Genomic DNA, 20,271 nt, shown 5'->3' on the forward strand with positions numbered 1-20,271 from the left:
ACCAGTTTATAATAGCAATAAGGCACCTCTGGGGTTTGCGGTATATGGCCAATATACCATGTCTAAGGGCTGTTCTTAGGCACGACACAACACCTCCTCGGACCTTATTGTTTAAGTACTATATAGACTTAGTGTATACAGTAAACAGTTTGACACTAGCAGAAATAACAAGTGTGACACTCATCAAAAGAAACAGAAAATACTTTATTAGACACTATGAATTACAGATCGGGAGGCCAAGGACTGAATATCATATGTTATGCATTCATTCCATGACAGACAAGACAGAATACTCCTTTCATTGTGTATCTATGTACCCTCTGTGAAACAGTCCATTGGTGTTGCCATTAATACAATGGTAATTAGTTAATTGTAGCGTTTTAAATAAGTAAAAAGACAATTGTTAAATATATAGAATATTTGCTGCATTAGATCTGAACCTATTCAAGTGGTGATAATGACATTACATCGCTGAGAGACTGAGGAACAGTCAGTGTATTCAAGGCACTGGAATAGACTCAGAATTATGGTTACTTTTTTCCATTCATGGGTGAGGTAGTGAAGTCACTCTACGGGAAGGTATGTGGGCAATGTGTGGACTGGTAATGGCTTTATCCTATTCTTTCATATGGTACGTCCATGGTACAGAATAGCATGTTAAAGTACATGGACACACACAGCTAACAAAACCCATATCTGTACAGATGGGCTATAGAAATGTGAATAAGGAAAACCATCTTCAGCCATTTCTTTACAGTCAAAACATAGCTCTACTCTCACCTTGGCTGGACCATGATCTGCAACAGGTAAGGAACACTACACTGTATTTGGTAAATTGTGAATTTAATGCAGTATTATAGCAGAAATAGAGAACTCAGTATGCTATGCAGTGTTATTGAGAGTAATATCACTCAGGCAGTGGGGCTTACTAGAATTGCGAAGGTCTAACAAGCAGACAAACAGCAGCTACAGTAACCTGAAATTGCCCTCCCCTTCATTGTAACATCATTCTAACTAGTGAGCATAGAGATGGCTCCAAATATTAGTTCATATCAGAATATGACTAAAGGTAAACCTTCTCAGTTTTACCATCAAAGGACTCCGGTGTCATATTTTGGCTGAGTGAAGGGACCCATAACATGAATCTTCTTGAGACACCTAGTGGTGACATCGATGACAATCAATAGCAATAGAGACCCAATAGTGGGTCTCTTCAGAAATCGATTAAAGAGCATTCCATACATTCCGTCCTCCATACTCACAACTTTATTTCATGTTAACGTTGGTGACACTCAATCTTAAAGCACTACGATTCCATGACACAAGGAACTAAAGGTTACTGATGGCTAAATCTATAGTATATAACCAGGATACAGGAGTGTCTTTCCAATAATGCCCAACAGTATCCGTTACTGCTGCTGGATTTGGAGGAATCTCTGTAAAACTACCACATTGTTATGGTTAAGGTAACCAATATAGTAGTGTTTTGCTTTCTTTGAGTAATGTATTTGTATTCTTTAATAATAATAATAATATTCTGCATTCTGTGCCTTTAAAATACATAGCCAGTAATGTATAGGAAAAAATACTGTACAAAAACCCCCATATAGAATAGCTTTATATAAACATCTCTTATAACCAATGTATCATCTCTGGTTTGTAGTAAACTAATTGTTTGGGATAACCACAGTACTGGACAACACCATCCTACTTTTTTCCCCCCCGACATCTTTTACATTCATACAGCCATCTTACAGAAGAAGGCAAACACATATCTACAAAAATACAGATATCTCTATTGATTATTAAAAGAACCACTCTTGTTAATCATGCTAAATATAAAAGGAAATAATTCAACCACTTTGCGATTAGCTTGAGGTTTGTGTTCTGAGAAATCATGCTGAAATATTCAAATAAAAACGATGAGATGATAATAATAAGAACAACAATATCAACGACACAAATAGAAGCCATAATAATAACAATTAACAATTGAATATTTTTTTAAATTAATCTGTCCTTAACAGAAAAGATACACAAATATCAGGCAGATTAGACTGAGGAACATTGCACCAGGGCAGATTGTGACATGTGTTAGAAGATTGGTGCAGAGAGGGTTAGCGGAGTTGTGGTTGTGGAACAGGCTGCAGCAGAGAGACCACTGAGCACAGGGTGGGAAATCTGTCCACCATCACCATGCTAGCTAGCGCAACTCCCAACAGAAAATGACCGTGCCGTGCAACGCGAGGCAAGAGGGTTGTGGGTTCTACTGGAGACCAAGAGGTGCTCTGATTGGGGAAATCGGTGTGGGAGGAAAAACTTGGTAGCATGAATTAATATAGATTTGGAAAAGATTATTGCTCAATGTGTGATAGAAAAGAATCGCTGGTTTTTCTTTCCAACTGTACAGTTATACTGAGGTTTGAGAGAGAGGTTAAGTGCTAACAAGAAAATATTAAAATCACAAGAGTAGCTTATAGACCTGATGTGATGAACTGATGTTCTATTGCAGAGCTGTAACAACAATGGACACGAAAATGTATAATATTAACAGAAGTACAATAACATAAAAAAAATTGCAATACGAAATGACGGTACAAACCGAGAGAAGGGATGCTACAGGAAGGTACAGGACATAACAGACAGGAACAGGGTCTTAGGTAGGAGGAGAATCCCTCTGAAAACAGCACTACAAGAACATAAGGATGGGGAGGGAGATACATTACAACAGCTCTCAGTCCTGATCACACGTATAAAACAGGTGAGAAAGGGGGAAAACAAACAGCATGGCATCATTTACAAAATGAACAGTGGAAAGAGGGGACAGGGTAGGGATCCGGAGAGTAGGTTGTTGGCTCATTAACACTCAAAGTGCCTTCTAGTACTTGAAAGAGGAAAGTGTGTGTGCATACTGTACATACATACTCATACCCCATGTACATGAAGGGTGAGTGAGAAAACAGAAGGAAGAAACTAACGGATGCCAGTGACAGAATTCAAATTCCAAATGATAGAATCATATAGGATTATCATGTACAGGGGTGAGGGGCTGGTGTGTGTGTGTGTGTGTGGGGGGGGGGGGGGTAGTGCCACCAAAAGGGAGGCACATTGTCCTTTAAACTCTTGTGTGAGAGGGAAGGGTGTGGCGTGGATGTTGGTTTGGGGAGGTTCACAGGGGCCCATGCTGAGCCTCGTATTTGGCCACTATGTTCTTGGTGCGACCCAGTTCCTTCCTCAAGTCGGCCACCTCTGAGCGAAGTGCACCGTTCTCCTTCTCTAGGAAGCCAGCCCGGATGGCAATTTGGTTCTCCTTCAGTCGCCTGGCATCCCGTGATCTTTTGGCTGCTACATTGTTCTTTCTGCGTCTGGCCCAGTACTTGTCATCCTGGAAAGTGAGGTGAAACACACTGTTGTGATTCATATATTTTTTTCACACTACCTGTGGTATTGTAAAATTATAAGTGATTCACCTGAGTAATAAACCGTATTCCAAACCTATTATTTATGTCAGCACGCATCTCATTTTCACTTATCACATTTCCATAACGTTGTTTAAAACTGCCTGACACGTTCAACCTCCTTTGCACCCTGCAGGAAGCCATCTTACCTCAACAAACAAAATAGTACATGTGATACACCTCTTCCAACAACATCGTATGACCCGGGTTAAGGGTGAATGACAGGTTTAGCCGTGGTCAATCTAAATCCTGGCCAAGTTCGCCTCCTCCCTATCAATACTGAAAAAGCTGCCGGTTTGGGTTTGCGCCAACCTTATATTGTGGTTTAAAATACTTCTGGTTATTTAGGTGGAATAAGTCCACTTGCTGCTTACATAACATAAGAAAACATGTTTTTGGCCAAACAAGTGGCGAACCCTTTCAACCTTCCACATAAGTAGGCTCCAGGTAGGTTACCTTGAGATCTTCAGGGATGAAGATTTTGCGTGCCTTTTTGATCATGGGCTGTGGTTTGAGCTCCTCTGGGGCGAACTTGCGTTTTCGGGGGTCAAACATCTCCTGTCCGGGTACGCTGGACAGAGCCAGGTCTGCAGGGTCGGGCTCGTAGCCCACTGGAACTTGAATAGACTCTGGATCGATGGGGCTGGGGGTGTTCCTGGCAGCTGAGGGCAGCACTACAGGAGAAAGGCAAAGCAAAACAGGTTAGAGGGTCTGCTGAATTACATCTGGGCACTGTTAAGAAGAGACTGTACTCTCAAAGAGCAGGCTTTGAGGTGCAATGGTCCTTGAGAAAGTAATGGTTAGAAATTAGGCCTTATTAGACCTCAACTGGTTTCCTTAAAATGAAGGTTCTAGAATCTGCCATTAAATGTAATATAAACAGCTATGACAAAAGTCATTAGTACCCCCCTCACCTCCTACCCCGTACCAGGTGTAGTAGGGGTACTTTTAAGTTCTCAAAAATTCCCAAGGAGGGCACTTAGGGGGATACTAACACACGTGTGCCTGTTTACATCATAGTATTCTGCCATTCTGTTCTGTATCTTGGTTGTGTTTTACAAAGCTGATCCTCTAGAAAAGGGGTGTCAAACATACATCCCGGTCCAATGTGGCCTACAGGTGACTTGAGTATATAAAAAAAAAATCTCTCATATTTGTTTTTCAAAAGGACAATGACCCAACACACTTCCTATTTGACCAAGAAAGAGAATGCTGCATCATGACCTGGCCTCCACAATCACCTGAACTCAACCCAAATTGAGATGTTTGGGATGAGTTGGACCGCAGAGTGAAGGAAAAGCAGCCAACAAGTGCTCAGCATATGTGGGAACTCCTTCAAGATTGTTGGAAAAGTATTCCAGGTGAAGCTGGTTAAGAGAATGCCAAGAGTGTGCAAAGATTTCATCAAGGCAAAGGGTGGCTACTTCGAAGAATCTCAAATATAAAATATTTTGATTTGTTTAACACGTTTTTGGTTACTACATGGTTCCATATGTGTTATTTAATAGTTGATGTCTTCACTATTATTCTACAATGTAGAAAATAGTAAAAATAAAGACACACCCTGGTAGGAGTGTCCAAACTTTTGACTGGTACTCTATGTATGTATATATACACACACACACACCTTAAAATGTCTAAAACCAAATTGAAAATATGTAGAAAAGATAATGGTCCTACAATCATATAGTTTCTTGACTGTGTCCAGCTCGCTAATAATCACCGAAATGAAAGCTAGACAGTCAGGGAGCATCATAAATTCAGAAAACAGAGGACTACAAGACTATTTGTTGCAAATTTTTACAGCAAGGAAATATAACACATTTTTTGTGTGGCCCTCCGGACCTCGTTGACGACCATATGCGGCCCCCGGGGAAAGATTAGTTTGACACCCCTGCTCTAGAATCAATACCAGCCTTGCATGTGAAGACGGACTATATTCTTATGTCCGTCTTATTCTATACATGCTCATCAAGTGAATGATGATTTAATCTAAATAATTCTACAACTGGCCTTGCCCACAGGGAAGCAATATAACTGTGGTTGCACCTTTTAACCAACAGGTGGAGCACAGAGAACACACACACACACACATTTACCGATACACAGACAGACAGACACTCTCACAAACATAGGAGATATGTTATTTAAGCCTTTCTGGGGCCCTGTTATCAGTGCCTCTAGTCAGCTGAGCTCAGGCAGACAACAACATTTTGTCTGTAAATTGACTTAAGGCAACCTCCTCGTCAGCCAGCCTCAACATGTGCCTCTGCAATCTCTCTGTGGATGTTACGTAACACCTAATAGATTTCTATTGCACAGAGCAGCAGGTCAGCAGTTGACACGGTTTCACATTCTACCATTCATCATTCAGTGGATTAGCAAGCAGAACTGAAGAACTTAATTGGATGGCTTCATCAAATCAGCTGTAATTTGATTGGTGGCTGGCGGTGAGCATCTTATGACAGTAAACTAATAGAGCCCAATGTCAGTGTATTTACCTGAGATTCATCCACTTAAACAGCTTGACAATTACAACGACTCACAATCAAAGGACTGTAGTCTTTTGTAGTTGGTTTGAAAACTTAATGAGGAATGAAAGAAATACAAATTCTTCCTGCTGACGGTGAAAACACTTCACTCAAACAGAATTCAAAGGCCGACATTTTAGGTCACTTCCTACGTCATGACCCAGCTTCTCTGTGCTTTAAGCTGGCTACGGCCTTAAGCCTTCTGACCTTTGGTCACAGCAGCATTTCTAGCTCCAGACAGTCCTGGTTGAGATTTAAGCCAAGGCCAACATACAGGTCTGACCTGCTTGTGCGTTATGTAGAAGGAAGTAAGACAGCTACTCCAGCCCTTTCAGAAGAGAAAACAAATATGTAGGAATTTAGAGAAAACAATATGGATGAATATGTATGCACTCATACATAAGTCACTCTGGATATGAGCATCTGCTAAAATGTAGACACGCAAGCATGACAACTACACTCTAGCTTCACCAGTGAATCATTGCATCAGTAGTCACTGACACATTAAGCTAAAATGGCTGGCCATCCAAAGTGGTACTTCAGCAGGGGTCCAATTCAATGCCTCATTTTAGTGAATTGTCAAGAACACGTTGGCTGCATGTTAGTCCCCAACAATGACAGGCCACTGACTAACACTGTCAGCTTAGTGCCAAGCTACTTACAAGGGCTAAAACAGACGCTGTCCAAAACAATCTGTCAAAAGTATATCACCTATATAAATAACAAGCACTGTGGCCCAGACATCTTATCACTTTAACCATTCATTCTGACCAGATTACTGAAGTAAAAATACAGTGACATGCTTTACTGGCTAAGAGTGGCCTGGTGAAAAGCCTGGCTGATAGTGCCCTATATAATTTGGCTGTGACCTCCCCTCTACGAACCTCCAATAGGAAGAGACAACACACACCCGTCTGACAACATGTGTTCAACGTCCACCAAAAATAGATAGAAGGTAAGAGCTCTGCGTCTTGTTCCTTCTCCTGTAGGTAAATGCTCAGATTTGCATTGTGTGGGTGGGTAGTAGAACCAGTGCAGATGGGACGGAGGGCTAAGATGGCTCTGACCTGACTCTCACCTGCATGTTCTTCCTCTGACTGCTGGACAGTCAGGAGAGATACTCAAACCCTCTTTAAAATGGTTTGATTTTCATTAACATGTTAAGCTTGACCCCTAAGGAATGACAACATCGAGTCTGTGCCTTTTCCAACCAATCTTCAAAATGAAGTGTGAGCTAGTCGGGGATTCCTATTATTGTGTTAAGTGTTGACTGTATATGAATGTGATGCTAAACAACATGGAGTCAACAGGACTAACCACACCTCCCCTTTATCTGTTTACTATAGGGAGAGGATTTCCATAGGTACCACACACCTTATCAGACAGTCACTTCCATGGCACACAAGTTTAGACCTGACCTTTGACCTTGTCTACATTCCACTTCCCTTTTGGCCCCTGCCAACAATAGACCGTAGGCCCCTTATTGAACCAGCAGTGGGACCCGCCCATCGCTAACTCCACTGGATATCTGCTGTGATAACAAAGCTATCTCAGGCTGCATTGTGCTTGCATGCAATATGGAATTGGGAGGTTGGTGGGGCAGGCTAGGCTGGAGGTGTATGTGATAGCAGTATAGCCTTGACCATGTGATCTCATCAGGGTTCAGCCTGTGCCTCTGCTATGGCTCCGACTGGGATCTGTCTGGTGAGGGACAATTAAAGGAAGGAGGCGAGGGAGAATTAAAGGAAGAAGGAGACACTCATGCCATGACAAGCTCCCGTTAGCAGTGGGGCTACACATGGCGGATGCATGTGTCTGTCAGGAAGACCTAGCCGCACATGTGAGAGGGAACGTGCATAACGGCGAGAAGACAGGCCCTGTGAAACTGTACCAGACCAAAAAAATAAAAAAATAAACACAAACACGCTCACTTGCACTGAGACAAATATACATGCACGTACACCCTCACATGCTGGGATTCTTTGTACTGTAACTGTACAGATGTAATTCTTTGACACGAGTGACAGACTTGTGTCCGGATGTACTATTACTTCCTGTGGTGAGGCCAAAAACTATTTACAGTACCACGTCAAGGTGTGTTCCCAGCTTTTTTCTTAATTTCTTTACTTTGTGAAAGCAGTGGGGAAATAAATACTGAGAGGAACATTGTGGTCACTGTAGGCACACTGAGAAAGGACATACTGTGTTTGGCATGAGTAATAATGTCATCATTAGAAACAAACTATTACACTTCTGTCTCCGACTACTTTTAAGGGACAAGCTAAATCATCTTAAAATGTGTCAAACAGAATGTCATACATCAGAAGAAAGTTGTGAAAGTTTTTGTTTTTTTCCCATGGCAATTGTGAGGCTATTTTTGGAATGGATGGGAATTTAGGGAATTGCAATTCCTTCAAATGTGATTTCAAATCACAGTAAAAGCATGCTGGGTGGATCAGAGTAATAGTGGGGGGGAATTGATACAGTAGAGTATCGTAATATTAATACTATTTATGACAATATTATATCAATTTTATGACTCCAAGTATCAATTCTCAACAGCAAACCTTTTGTATATTTTCTGCTAGGTAGTTGACGTTAGCTGGCGCTAGTCGGCTGTACCAAAACATTGGTATTTCTCCATCTATAGCGTTGGCCTCAATCTTCTATTAAAAATGGTGAGCCAACATGTTTTCAGCACTTTTATTTCCATGACAGATCAAAACTATTTTTTATCATGGGTCTCTTGTGTCCCCCTGCAGCAGACATAGTGAGCAATATGTCATGAACATCAAATCAAAACATATAGAATCGCAATAAATATCGTATTGGCACCTAAGTATGACGATAATATCATATCATGAAGAGCCCTGGCAATTCCCAGCACTACCATTTAAGTGGTAACTCATATGAATTCAAGTCCACTACACAGGCCAGTTTCACTAGATCCCCTTCACTGTTCACGTCTGGACATGGTAGATCATTAATGACTAAGATGAAAAACCTTTGGACATACATAGGTCTATTGGAATAAAATGCAGCAGAATGTGTTTTGTGTAAGAGTTCAACTTCTATTCAATCTGAGGATGTTTACTGATAATGGTGTCAACTCATATCCGTAGAACCCCAAGAAGTATGGGACAAAAGAAATATAGGTCCCACCGAGCAGAGACATTGTAAACATGAGCTTCTGTTATACACTGGAACATTATAAAAAGGCAGGTTTCCATACAGTGTGGATGTGATTATAAGGATTGTATTTGACACTGTGCTCTACCAACTATGGTAAAGAGAAGTTTACACACACCAACCAAAATACGTACCAAAGTTACTATATAACACAAACCAATGGGCACACAGAAATATTCCCTTTAAACATATAACGTAACTGATGTGATAACACCTTATTTATACATTTTTATTAACTAAAACAGGGTCATAAAGACAACTACCATCCTCATCATTAATGAACTAGTTTCAAAATAAAACAATTACAGGCAATAGAATCACTGTTTTCCTCTCGACTAGAAGATTCAGATAGGATGTCCATTATTTAGCAACAAAGAATTGGCTAGCACAAACCAGATTACATCTGCCTGCTCCAACAAACACACCAATTACACTGACCCTCTTTATTCACTCCCCCACTTTCAAGAGGCTGAAACCATGACAACTAGCCTTATGGAAGATGTTTGCCTTGGTGATGCATGTAAATAAGGTATGTTTATCCTCACACCTCTAAATAACAGGGTACCAGGAATGTGTGTTTCATTAAGGAGGAACGTTTAACTTTTCTCTGGTTGTCTCTTCAGTAGGCAGCAACAGATAAGTCAAGATTCACCTTAACCAAACAAAGCATTGCATGCCAAGCAACAAAATGAGCCTGATCTAAATCAATATTGGAATGTCATCGGGAATGTAGTAAAACTGTAAATGTTTGTTGACAAAAACTACACAGTTGAGGGATCAAAACTACAACCCACCCAAGTTGTACAACTACTGTCCCTCCAGTTTAACTTTCTAGTACGTGGCACAATGCCACTCAAGCTCCAAAGTCCAGGGCCAGAATTGTAGAAGAAATGTCATGCATTCTCAAAGCCCCTGAATTAGCCTAAATACGGAGAAACCTCTATCTGTGCTTTTGGTCAGAGTGGAATGGGGTATACAGTAAAGGAGAAAGTTCAGTGTTGAGAAGACAACCTGGTCATGGTTTGCATGCTGAGTACACCAGGTGGATAAACAGCACCAGGGGCAAATTATTACAAAGCGTAACAACTAAGGCTTTGACCATAGAGATTTGCCCTAATTTGAGAGCTATAGGAGGGTTGTGTGTGTGCGTTTGGTTGACCTTGCAGATGTTAGAGAGTGTTCCTGTGCTGTGTGTGATATGGTATTTTACCTGCTCTGGCTGGGGGGCTCTGGAGACAGTTTTGGGAGACCATGGCTGTATGAACGGAGGTAGTGGCGTGGCTGCTGAGGTCGACCACAGAGGGTATGGGGGGTGCAGGGGAAACCTGCTGGATAGTGGGCTGCCGGGACTGCTGTGGCTGATTTAGGTTATTCTGAGCTGAGTTTGCGGGGATGCCATTCTCTGACAGAAACTCTTCCAGGTCCATGTACTCCAGCTGAAAGTTGTCCCCATCATATGGCAAGGTCTTGTCCCACAGGGTTGGCCCTAGGAAGGCCGACTGTGGAGTATTGGCACCGACTTCCTCATCCAACTTTTTCTCATCTTTTCCAAAACCTGCAAATATTTGGAGAGAGTCATATCACGGTTAGACCAAAACAGACAAACAATGTCAAAACAGCTAAGCCAATAAAAGGCCAAAGTTTTAATTTATATATACACACACACACACACAAACACAATATCTAAAGCCCCTGTTGTTGATTAAGCGTATACTTGAGGCATATGTGAATGTTTATATACTTGATGCAAATATATGAATAACCAAACTACAGTAAACACCCCATCAACTCCAAAAGCAAAAGTACCCTCTAGGGGACAACCTCCAGTCTCAGGAAATATATTTTAATTTCTCTTCAACCTATTTCCAGAAGTTTTAAAGAGTTTTTTCAAATATTATATATAACTATATATACTATATATACTATAATACTAACTATATAGTCCCTATCAAGTTGTTGACAAATAAGTACTAAATGGTTTCTAGCCTGGCTAGTCTTCGGAATACTAACTATTTACAGTAGATTACAAACTTCCCACAATGTACTACTGTTGGACTTGCTTTTGCCCTTTAAAAGTATTTTTGTAGTAGTGTTGAGATTTTTGTCTAAGTTGTTGGGAAAGTTGTCAAAATGTCAGTTATTTTTTTTTTACAAAGTTTAGATAGAATGTAGTTGATGTGGTTAATAAAACAGTGGTTGTTTGATTGGTAGAAGATATTTCTGTTCTGATTTAAATAGCAGAGAAGTAGACTAAGATGCCATATCCTCTAAGTTTTTGCCTAAATTGTTGGGAAAGTGGTCAAAGTAGCTGATGTGTCAAAAGTCTAAATGTTTACTTACTGTCTCATGGTAGAAATGTGCTCAACCAGTGCTATAAAATGTTACATTTCTGAAAGTTATATGACAGTTAATTCAACAGTGGGAAGTTAGCTCAACGAATGCAGTGGATAACCGTTACTAAAACAGCTGTCACTTTTGATCAGAAGAAGATAACACATTCATATCTGAAATCAGAACAGAATTGCCATGACACCAGAGTTTTGACTTCGATACCAGGTTTAGTATCACTATACTCGACACCAAAATGAAACCAATTGGAAAAAAGAAAGGGTATTAGCCAAAGTCACAGAATGGTAATTGATCCAGATGGATCTTTTGAGTCCATTATCATTACATTTGAAAAATGTTTTAATGTATGCATTAATTCATAAATTATTAAATAAATGTCACCTTTTTTTAACCAAACTACATAACATTATGGTCATCATTTGTTTGAATGGTAAATCTCTAGTCTATTGATAAACTGGGTAAATCGTGATGTAGCCTAGGCCTATTTACAATACAAGGGAATGCATATTCAATAGGAGTGTGTCCATGCATTGAGTTCTTGACCTTGTTTTGGCGGATTCAATTGGGCTACAGATTAAAACCAATCGGTTCCCCTTCCATTTGGGAAGTATGCGCATTCTCTTTAAGACTCATGACGTCATTCACACACACCTTTGAAAACATTTATTAACAGTTTCAACATTTCTACATGCTGTTTTTCACTATTTAAGTGTGTTAACTTATGTGCAGCATAAGTAGTGATGCAGCTCAAACTCCCAGTGGTTCCTCCAGGCAGGTTTGGGCTAGCAATGAGTAAGTGGAGCAGGCACGGTGCTCTCGCGCTATAAAGGGACATCAGCTACGCTGATTGACAGACTTAATCCTCTCTCAATCCGTTGACGACATGAGACATGACAGAAGTACCAAATATAACAAAAAAATTCTAGTACCCAACCGTTTTTCAGGTTCTAGTATACAAAAAGTACTGAAGTTTCGGTATATCGTGAAATACGCCTTTGAATAGCAGAGAAGTAGACCAAGATCTCATACCCTCTAAGTGTTTTGTCTAAAAAATAAAATAAAAATTCAGTTACTAAAACAGCTGTACCGTTTTATCGCAAGAATATATTTTTGTTACGATTTCAGATTTCAATAGCAGAGAAGTAGAGGAAGATTCCATACGCCCTAACTTTTTGTCTAACTTGTTGGCAAAGTGTCAATGTAGCTGATTGTTGTCACATTGTTCACAGTGCATAGAATGTTGGATGTAATGATGTCACAATGGGATCTTTAGAATGTTGAAATCCCTTTAGAATGGATGGAGGACAAAACGAAGGGCAAATAGCTTTATAAAGTGTAAAGGACATCCAAAAGTTGTATACAAGCACACTGGTCCTGACCACTCTGCACTTTTTTAAAAGTTTGAATGACGTTTCTAGCTTAAACGGTGTACGAAAAATAGCATTCCAAATAATAATAAGTACTGTATGACAAAAACTTGCAGCGGGACGTTTTCTGTCGTAAGTCACATTAATTAAAGGGATAGTTGTTACACTGTATCCTTATCAGGCTGGAGCTGTCATACCAGGAATGTATTTTGACATTTAACGACAAAATTGCAACCATCATGGATCATACTGTACTCCTTCCCGATCTGGCTAGATGTAGTAGTACTAATACATTACACTTAATGCGGAAATCAGCAGTATAAACAATAAAGCGAATCCCCGACACTGGTTCGGTAAAAAGCTGAGGGATGGGGCTGAGAAATGTAACCACTCAAATGCACAGACATGAAGAGTTAGAGTTATGGATACAAGGATTGACCATCCATGATATCAAAATGATAGTTTTAACCATGTTGAGGCTATATTGTGTTTGTTTACATTTTCATTGTTTACAAACATTGGAGTAAAACATTCTTATATTTGGGGTTCTGATGGGGTATGACAGTTGAACTAAGCTCATGAGGCATTTATAAGTTCTACTCTTCAAGAATCAATGAATGTATAAGTCCAAAAGTGGATGTAGCAACAGTGATTGTCCCTTTAATGTACACTTGAATCAACGCCAATTCTTAGTAACTAAAGGTGAGAAACACCGGGCTACTGAAATATTGTAGCCATCGGAGACGTTGTTTTTCTGCATTGTATCTTGCTTGCTCACGCGCTGCAACACTGACAGATCATGCTTGAAAGCGAGAACGACAAAACAATCGTCTCAAAAATGAATGTAAACTACCACGTAACAAATTATTTGATGTCTGCGTTTTGTTTACCTTCTTCATGATGAAATGGCAGCTTCATTGGATTCTCCAACAAGGATTTCAGTACGCCATTAGTTGGAGGTTGGAAAGATGAGTTTAAAGGATCAGGTCTGGACATTTTCTCCATTGGTCTGGAGGACGATAGTATAGCGTACAATTGCTGTTATTCCAAAAGAAGACCCACGTTTGAAAATATGTTAAACAAACACCAAACCTCAATGCTTGACCCAACCTGTAGTTCAGACCGAGAAATTGATATCCGCGCAGAAAATAACAATTAGGGGTTTCGTCGAACGACGCTAGTTCGAGAAGGCAGAGAACTAACTGGATGTGAAGCTCAAGATGGTTCACAATCCATTTGTGGACACCGATGTACATGACGTCAAACCTGGCAAATACTTGAATACCGACTCTGCGAATGAGATGGAGGGAAGGAAGGACTGACCACTGCTGATTTGGGAACTTAATCAATCATGTTAATTGACAGATTACTCCGACATAGCGTATGTGATCGTTGTACTACCCACATCCATTAGCCTTGGTATGTAGTGCAAGATCCATAGATTTAGCCCCCCATACAGTTCTCTCTCTCACGGTTTTATATTGTGTTATTGACTGCACGTTTGTTAATTCCATGTGTAACTCTGTGTTGTTTGTGTCGCACTGCTTTGCTTTATCTTGTCCAGGTCGCAGTTGTAAATGAGAACTTGTTCTCAACTGGCCTAGCTGGTTAAATAAAGGTGAAATAAATGGATGAAACACTGGTGACAGCAGTGGGCTCATTGTGGTGTTCTCTCGGGGCCTTGTAAGCATGTGAAGCTTTGAGTGTGAGGACATACAACCCTTCTTTAAAGAGGGGGGATATTGTCATTTAGGCCTACTGCAATGTGGTGTAGTGAGCTTTGTTGGACACATACACAGAGGCCTGTGTTATTAGGTGCTCAGCTCTGTAATAGGATATGGATCAAGCCCCCATCATAGCTCTCTCACTCCTGTACATTCAATAGATCATTTAAAGCTTGTTTCCACCAAACTGGTAATTATTCAACTTTAATAATTTTTTGTCACACACTGGATAGTTGTAGGGAAATGTGTTGTTTTACAGGGTCATCCATAGTAGGATGGCATCCCTGGAGTAAATTAGGGTGGCATCCCTGGAGTAAATTAGGGTGGCATCCCTGGAGTAAATTAGGGTGGCACCCCTGGAGTAAATTAGGGCTAAGTGCCTCAAGAGCACAGCGACAGACTTTTCACCTTGTCAGCTCGGATATTCAAACCAGTGACCTTTCAGTTACTGGCCCAACATGCTAACCGCTAGGCTACTAAAAGGAGTAGGCTTATAACAGGTGTGCCAACTGTACATTTCTTAACCTTAGATCTATAGGCCTACTATTGGCCACAGAGTAATTGAATTATACAAACATTTATTTTAGCTCTCTATTATGTCCTACAAACATTTAACCTATGGTCTACAACAGCCCTCCACTAATTTTTTCTTAAAGCATAAAACCAATCAATTAGAATGATGCTAGTACAAAAAATTCCCAGGACATCTACAGCACCCAATGTCACAGGAAAGCAGAAAAAATCATCAAGCACATCACATCAATTCAAATTGTATTAGTCACATGCACCGAATACAACAAGTCTAGACTTTACAGTGAAATGCTTACTTACGAGCCCCTAACCAGCAATGCAGTTAAAAAAAATACAGATAAGAATAAGAGATAAAAGTAACAAGTAATTAAAGAGAAACAGTAAAATAACAATAGCGAGACTATATACAGGGGGTACCGATACAAAGTCAATGTGCAGGGGCACCGGTTAGTTGAGGTAGTATGTACATGTAGGTAGAGTTAAAGTGACTATGCATAGATGACAACAAAGAGTAGCAGTTGTGTAAAGAGGGGGTGAGGGGGGCACTGCAAATAGTCTGGGTAGCAATTTGACTAGATGTTCGGGAGTCTTATGGCTTGGGGGTAGAAGCTGTAGAACAGCTGTAGAACTTTTTGATCTGAGGACCCATGCCAAATCTTTTCAGTCTCCCGAGGGGGAATAGGTTTTGTCGAGCCCTCTTCACGACTGCCTTGGTGTGCTTGGACGGCCTGTTCACCCTGCTGTCATCCAGAAGGTGAGGTCAGTACAGGTGCATCAAAGCTGGGACGGAGAGACTGAAAAACACCCATCTCAAGCCATCAGACTGTTAAATAGTCATCACTAGCCGGCCTTCACCCAGTACCCTGCCCTGAACTTAGTCACTGTCACTAGCCGACTACCACTCGGTTACTCTACCATGCATCTTATAGACCACTGTCCTATGTACAGACGGAAGTTTACATACAGTTAGATTAGAGTCATTAAAACTCATTTTTCAACCACTCCACAAATTTCTTGTTAAACAGGCGTACTATTGTTTGTACAGATGAACATGGTATCTTCCGGCGTTTGGAAATTGCTCCCAGGGATGAACCAGACTTTTGGAGGTCTACAAAAGAAATTATGAGGTCTTGGTGGATTTCTTTTTATTTTCCCATGACGTCAAGAAGAGGCACTGAGTTTGAAGGTAGGCCTTGAAATACATCAACAGGTACATCTCCAATTGACTCAAATGATGTCAATCAGAAGCTGCTAAAGCCATGACATCATTTTCTGGAATTTTTCAAGCTGTTTAAAGGCACAGTCAACTTGGTGTATGTAAACTTCTGACCCACTGGAATTGTGATACAGTGAATTATAAGTGAAATAATCTGTCTGTAAGAATCATAAAATACGGGATGAGATGTTAAAAACTGTCCATTGTGCCAATAGATGGTATGCACTCACATGAGATTTGCCGTGATGTTGACAGAGTGGCATGGGAGGTTTATTGCTTTGACTGGGTTAAGATGTCAATTTTGGGACACATCCTCAGTAGTGTGCCTTCGAATCAGTGGGTGTTTCGGCCTTTAATCACTAAACACCCTCATCAAAGGTGGCCAGCTAAAGGGTGATCAAGCCTTAGCTTGTGTCCCATGCCCAATTAAGATTTCCCACGGGACTATGCAAGGCAGGGGCGTCCTCTTCCCTGAGCCAGCCCGACAGCTGACCGCATACCTCATATGCCCTCCTCAAGTTGGAGAGATCTGAATTGGGTTCTCAGGTGGGGGTGGGGGGTCATGAAGTTATAGCCCAGCAAGGGTCCTTCCGTTTGATCCAGATCCACTGGCTGCCTCTTTCAGCTGCTTGAGAAACTGCTCTGATGGTCTGCCGTAGAGCCTGTCCATGGATTCCAAGTTCTTTCAGAAACCTGATGGTGGAAGAAGCCATGAATCCTCTGCATCCCACTTCAACTGGCCAGACTTTTGCGTTCCAGCCACGCTGAGTTGTGTCTGCTGCCAACTCTGTGTAACGCAGTTTCTTACACTCATAGGCCTCTTCAACAGAGTTTTCCCATGGGACTGTGAGCTCTATGATGTACACAGCCTTTCGTGAAGGGGACCAGAGTACCATGTCTGGCCTAAGGTTGGTAGAAGCAATCTCAGGTGGAAAAATTAGTTGCTGGCCAATATCGACAAGCATCTTCCAGTCCCGGGCCATGGCTAGGTGTCCAGTTTCTGGCTTCGTAGGAGGAAGCTTGGGCCTTTTCTGTCCCTCCCGGATGAATTTTGTTGTTTTAACGGGATTGCTTGTTTTTGGAGGTAATGAATTGGTTGCACTCCTCTTGGTCTCAAGTGCTGCAGCCAGGCTCTTGAGGACCTGATTGTGCCTCCAGGTAAACAATTGTTGGAAAAATTACTTGTGTCATGCACAAAGTAGATGTCCTAACCGACTTGCCAAAACTATAATTTGTTAACAAGAAATTTGTGGAGTGGTTGAAAAACGAGTTTTAGTGACTCCAACCTAAGTGTACAGTATGTAAACTTCTGACTTCAACTGTATGTATGTGTGTCCCATCATCCCATCATATATACAGTACCAGTCAAAAGTTTGGACACCTACTCATTCCAGGGTTTTTCTTTAATTTGGACTATTTTCTACATTGTAGATAAATAGTGAGGACGTCAAAACTATGAAATAACACATATGGAATCATGTCGTAACCAAAAAAGTGTTGAACAAATCAAAGTTAAATAAATCACAGTGTCACCAGCAAAGCTCCCCTACACCATCACACCACCTCCTCCATGCTTCACGGTCAGAACTACACATGCGGAGATCATCCATTCATCTACTATGCGTCTCACAAAGACATGGCGGTTGGAACCAAAAATCTCAAATTTATACTCACCAGACTAAAGGACAGATTTTCACCGTTCTAATGTCCATTGCTTGTGTTTCCTGGCCAAAGCAATTATCTTCTCATTATCAAATCAAATCAAATCAAATTTTATTTGTCACATACACATGGTTAGCAGATGTTAATGCGAGTGTAGCGAAATGCTTGTGCTTCTAGTTCCGACAATGCAGTGATAACCAACAAGTAATCTAACTAACAATTCCAAAACTACTGTCTTATACACAGTGTAAGGGGATAAGGAATATGTACATAAGGATATATGAATGAGTGATGGTACAGAGCAGCATACAGTAGATGGTATCGAGTACAGTATATACATATGAGATGAGTATGTAGACAAAGTAAACAAAGTGGCATAGTTAAAGTGGCTAGTGACATAAGAATGCAGTCGATGATCTAGAGTACAGTATATACATATGCATATGAGATGAATAGTGTAGGGTAAGTAACATTATATAAGGTAGCATTGTTTAAAGTGGCTAGTGATATATTTACATCATTTCCCATCAATTCCCATTATTAAAGTGGCTGGAGTTGGGTCAGTGTCAATGACAGTGTGTTGGCAGCAGCCACTCAATGTTAGTGATTGCTGTTTAACAGTCTGATGGCCTTGAGATAGAAGCTGTTTTTCAGTCTCTCGGTCCCAGCTTTGATGCACCTGTACTGACCTCGCCTTCTGGATGATAGCGGGGTGAACAGGCAGTGGTTCGGGTGGTTGATGTCCTTGATGATCTTTATGGCCTTCCTGTAACATCGGGTGGTGTAGGTGTCCTGGAGGGCAGGTAGTTTGCCCCAGTTTCAGTTTGTCTGTGATGTGTATGCCGAGGAACTTAAAACTTGCTACCCTCTCCACTACTGATCCATCGATGTGGATAGGGGGGTGTTCCCTCTGCTGTTTCCTGAAGTCCACAATCATCTCCTTAGTTTTGTTGACGTTGAGTGTTGTATATTTTGGTGTATTGGTGTCCTTTAGTAGTAGTTTCTTTGCAGCAATTCGACCATGAAGGTCACAGTCTCCTCTGAACAGTTGATGTTGAGATGTGTCTGTTACTTGAACTCTGTGAAGCATTTATTTGGGATGCAATTTCTGAGGCTGGTTACTCTAATGAACTTATCCTCTGCAGCAGAGGTAACTCTGGGTTTTCCTTTCCTATGGCGGTCCTCATGAGAGCCAGTTTCATCATAGCTCTTGATGAAACATTCAAAGTTACTGACATTTTCCTTTTGACTGACCTTTATGTCTTAAAGTAATGATGGACTTTGCTTATTTGAGCTGTTCTTGCCATAATATGTTTTGGTCATTTACCAAATAGGGCTATCTTCTGTATACCACACCTACCTTGTCACAACACAACTGATTGGCTCACACACATTAAGAAGGTTAGGAATTCCTCAAATTAACTTTTAACAAGGCACACCTGTTAAATGAAATGCATTCCACAGGACTAACTAATGCTGCTGGTTGAGAGAATGCCAAGAGTGTGCAAAGTTGTCATCAAGGCAAAGGGTGGCTACTTTGAAGAATCTCAAATATAAAATACATTTTGATTTGTTTATCACTTTTTGGGTTATTACATGATTCCATATGACGTTATTTCATAGTTTTGATGCCTTCACTATTATTCTACAATGTAGAAAATAGTAAAAATAAAGAAAAACCCTGGATTGAGTAAATGGATCCAAACTTTTGACTGGTACTGTATATTAAAAGTCAAATGTATGTCCCGGATTGGGTCCATATCAAGTGAATGATTGGTCTATGTTGGGATCCCTACATCTGAAAGTAGGGCAACAACCTCAGTTCACCTCAACGGAGGAGCTGAGTCTAACAACTTGATAAAACATAAATATATAGTTTTATTGGCTAAGTTGTTTAAAAAAAAAAAAGTATATTCAAGGCCATATTTCAGTCATGGCTTGTTGTGGGTGGTAGTGGTGGTGGTGGTTGAGATGGATTTATTCCTCAGATAGAGTAGTTCTGACTAAAACTGCACCATTCTACACAGCCTACCAGAGTGGGAGTACAGAGATCACAAATACTGTATGTGAGAACCTCACTTTGCCTGCAGCCATTTTTAGGGTTGTATGATCAGTATATCCAAACACACTACCCTGGACCTTTCCCCCTCACTCCCCCACAACCAAAATATAGAGTTGAAGATTCAACTGGTTGAAATGTGTAAAATGAAACCCACAGCTTAATTTGAATTGTACCAACAGAGA

General features: G+C 40.7%; 1 protein-coding gene across 1 annotated transcript; it reads right to left on the reverse strand.

Annotated features, from left to right (window-relative positions):
• Positions 1-183: 183 nt before the first annotated feature.
• Positions 184-14,183, reverse strand: LOC115110711 (hepatic leukemia factor-like). The gene is made up of 4 exons (XM_029636571.2): positions 13,785-14,183; positions 10,389-10,733; positions 3,915-4,132; positions 184-3,385 (listed from the first exon to the last, which is right to left on the reverse strand). Exons 1-4 carry the CDS (start codon positions 13,897-13,899, stop codon positions 3,170-3,172), a joined length of 894 nt encoding a protein of 297 aa, XP_029492431.1. The 5' UTR covers positions 13,900-14,183; the 3' UTR covers positions 184-3,169.
• Between the last annotated feature and the right edge of the window lie 6,088 nt (positions 14,184-20,271).

The sequence above is a fragment of the Oncorhynchus nerka genome, linkage group LG26, assembly GCF_034236695.1.
Source record: "Oncorhynchus nerka isolate Pitt River linkage group LG26, Oner_Uvic_2.0, whole genome shotgun sequence".
Classification (NCBI taxonomy): domain Eukaryota; kingdom Metazoa; phylum Chordata; class Actinopteri; order Salmoniformes; family Salmonidae; genus Oncorhynchus; species Oncorhynchus nerka.

What these genes read in the sequence shown, in the direction of transcription:
- LOC115110711 (XM_029636571.2), bottom strand. Translation starts at nt 13,899, where the DNA reads ATGGAGAAAATGTCCAGACCTGATCCTTTAAACTCATCTTTCCAACCT. An exon ending in GCCATTTCATCATGAAGAAG is followed by an intron (nt 10,734 to 13,784) that starts GTAAACAAAACG and finishes AAATATTTGCAG; the next exon opens with GTTTTGGAAAAGATGAGAAA. An exon ending in GAGCCCCCCAGCCAGAGCAG is followed by an intron (nt 4,133 to 10,388) that starts GTAAAATACCAT and finishes TTTCTCCTGTAG; the next exon opens with TGCTGCCCTCAGCTGCCAGG.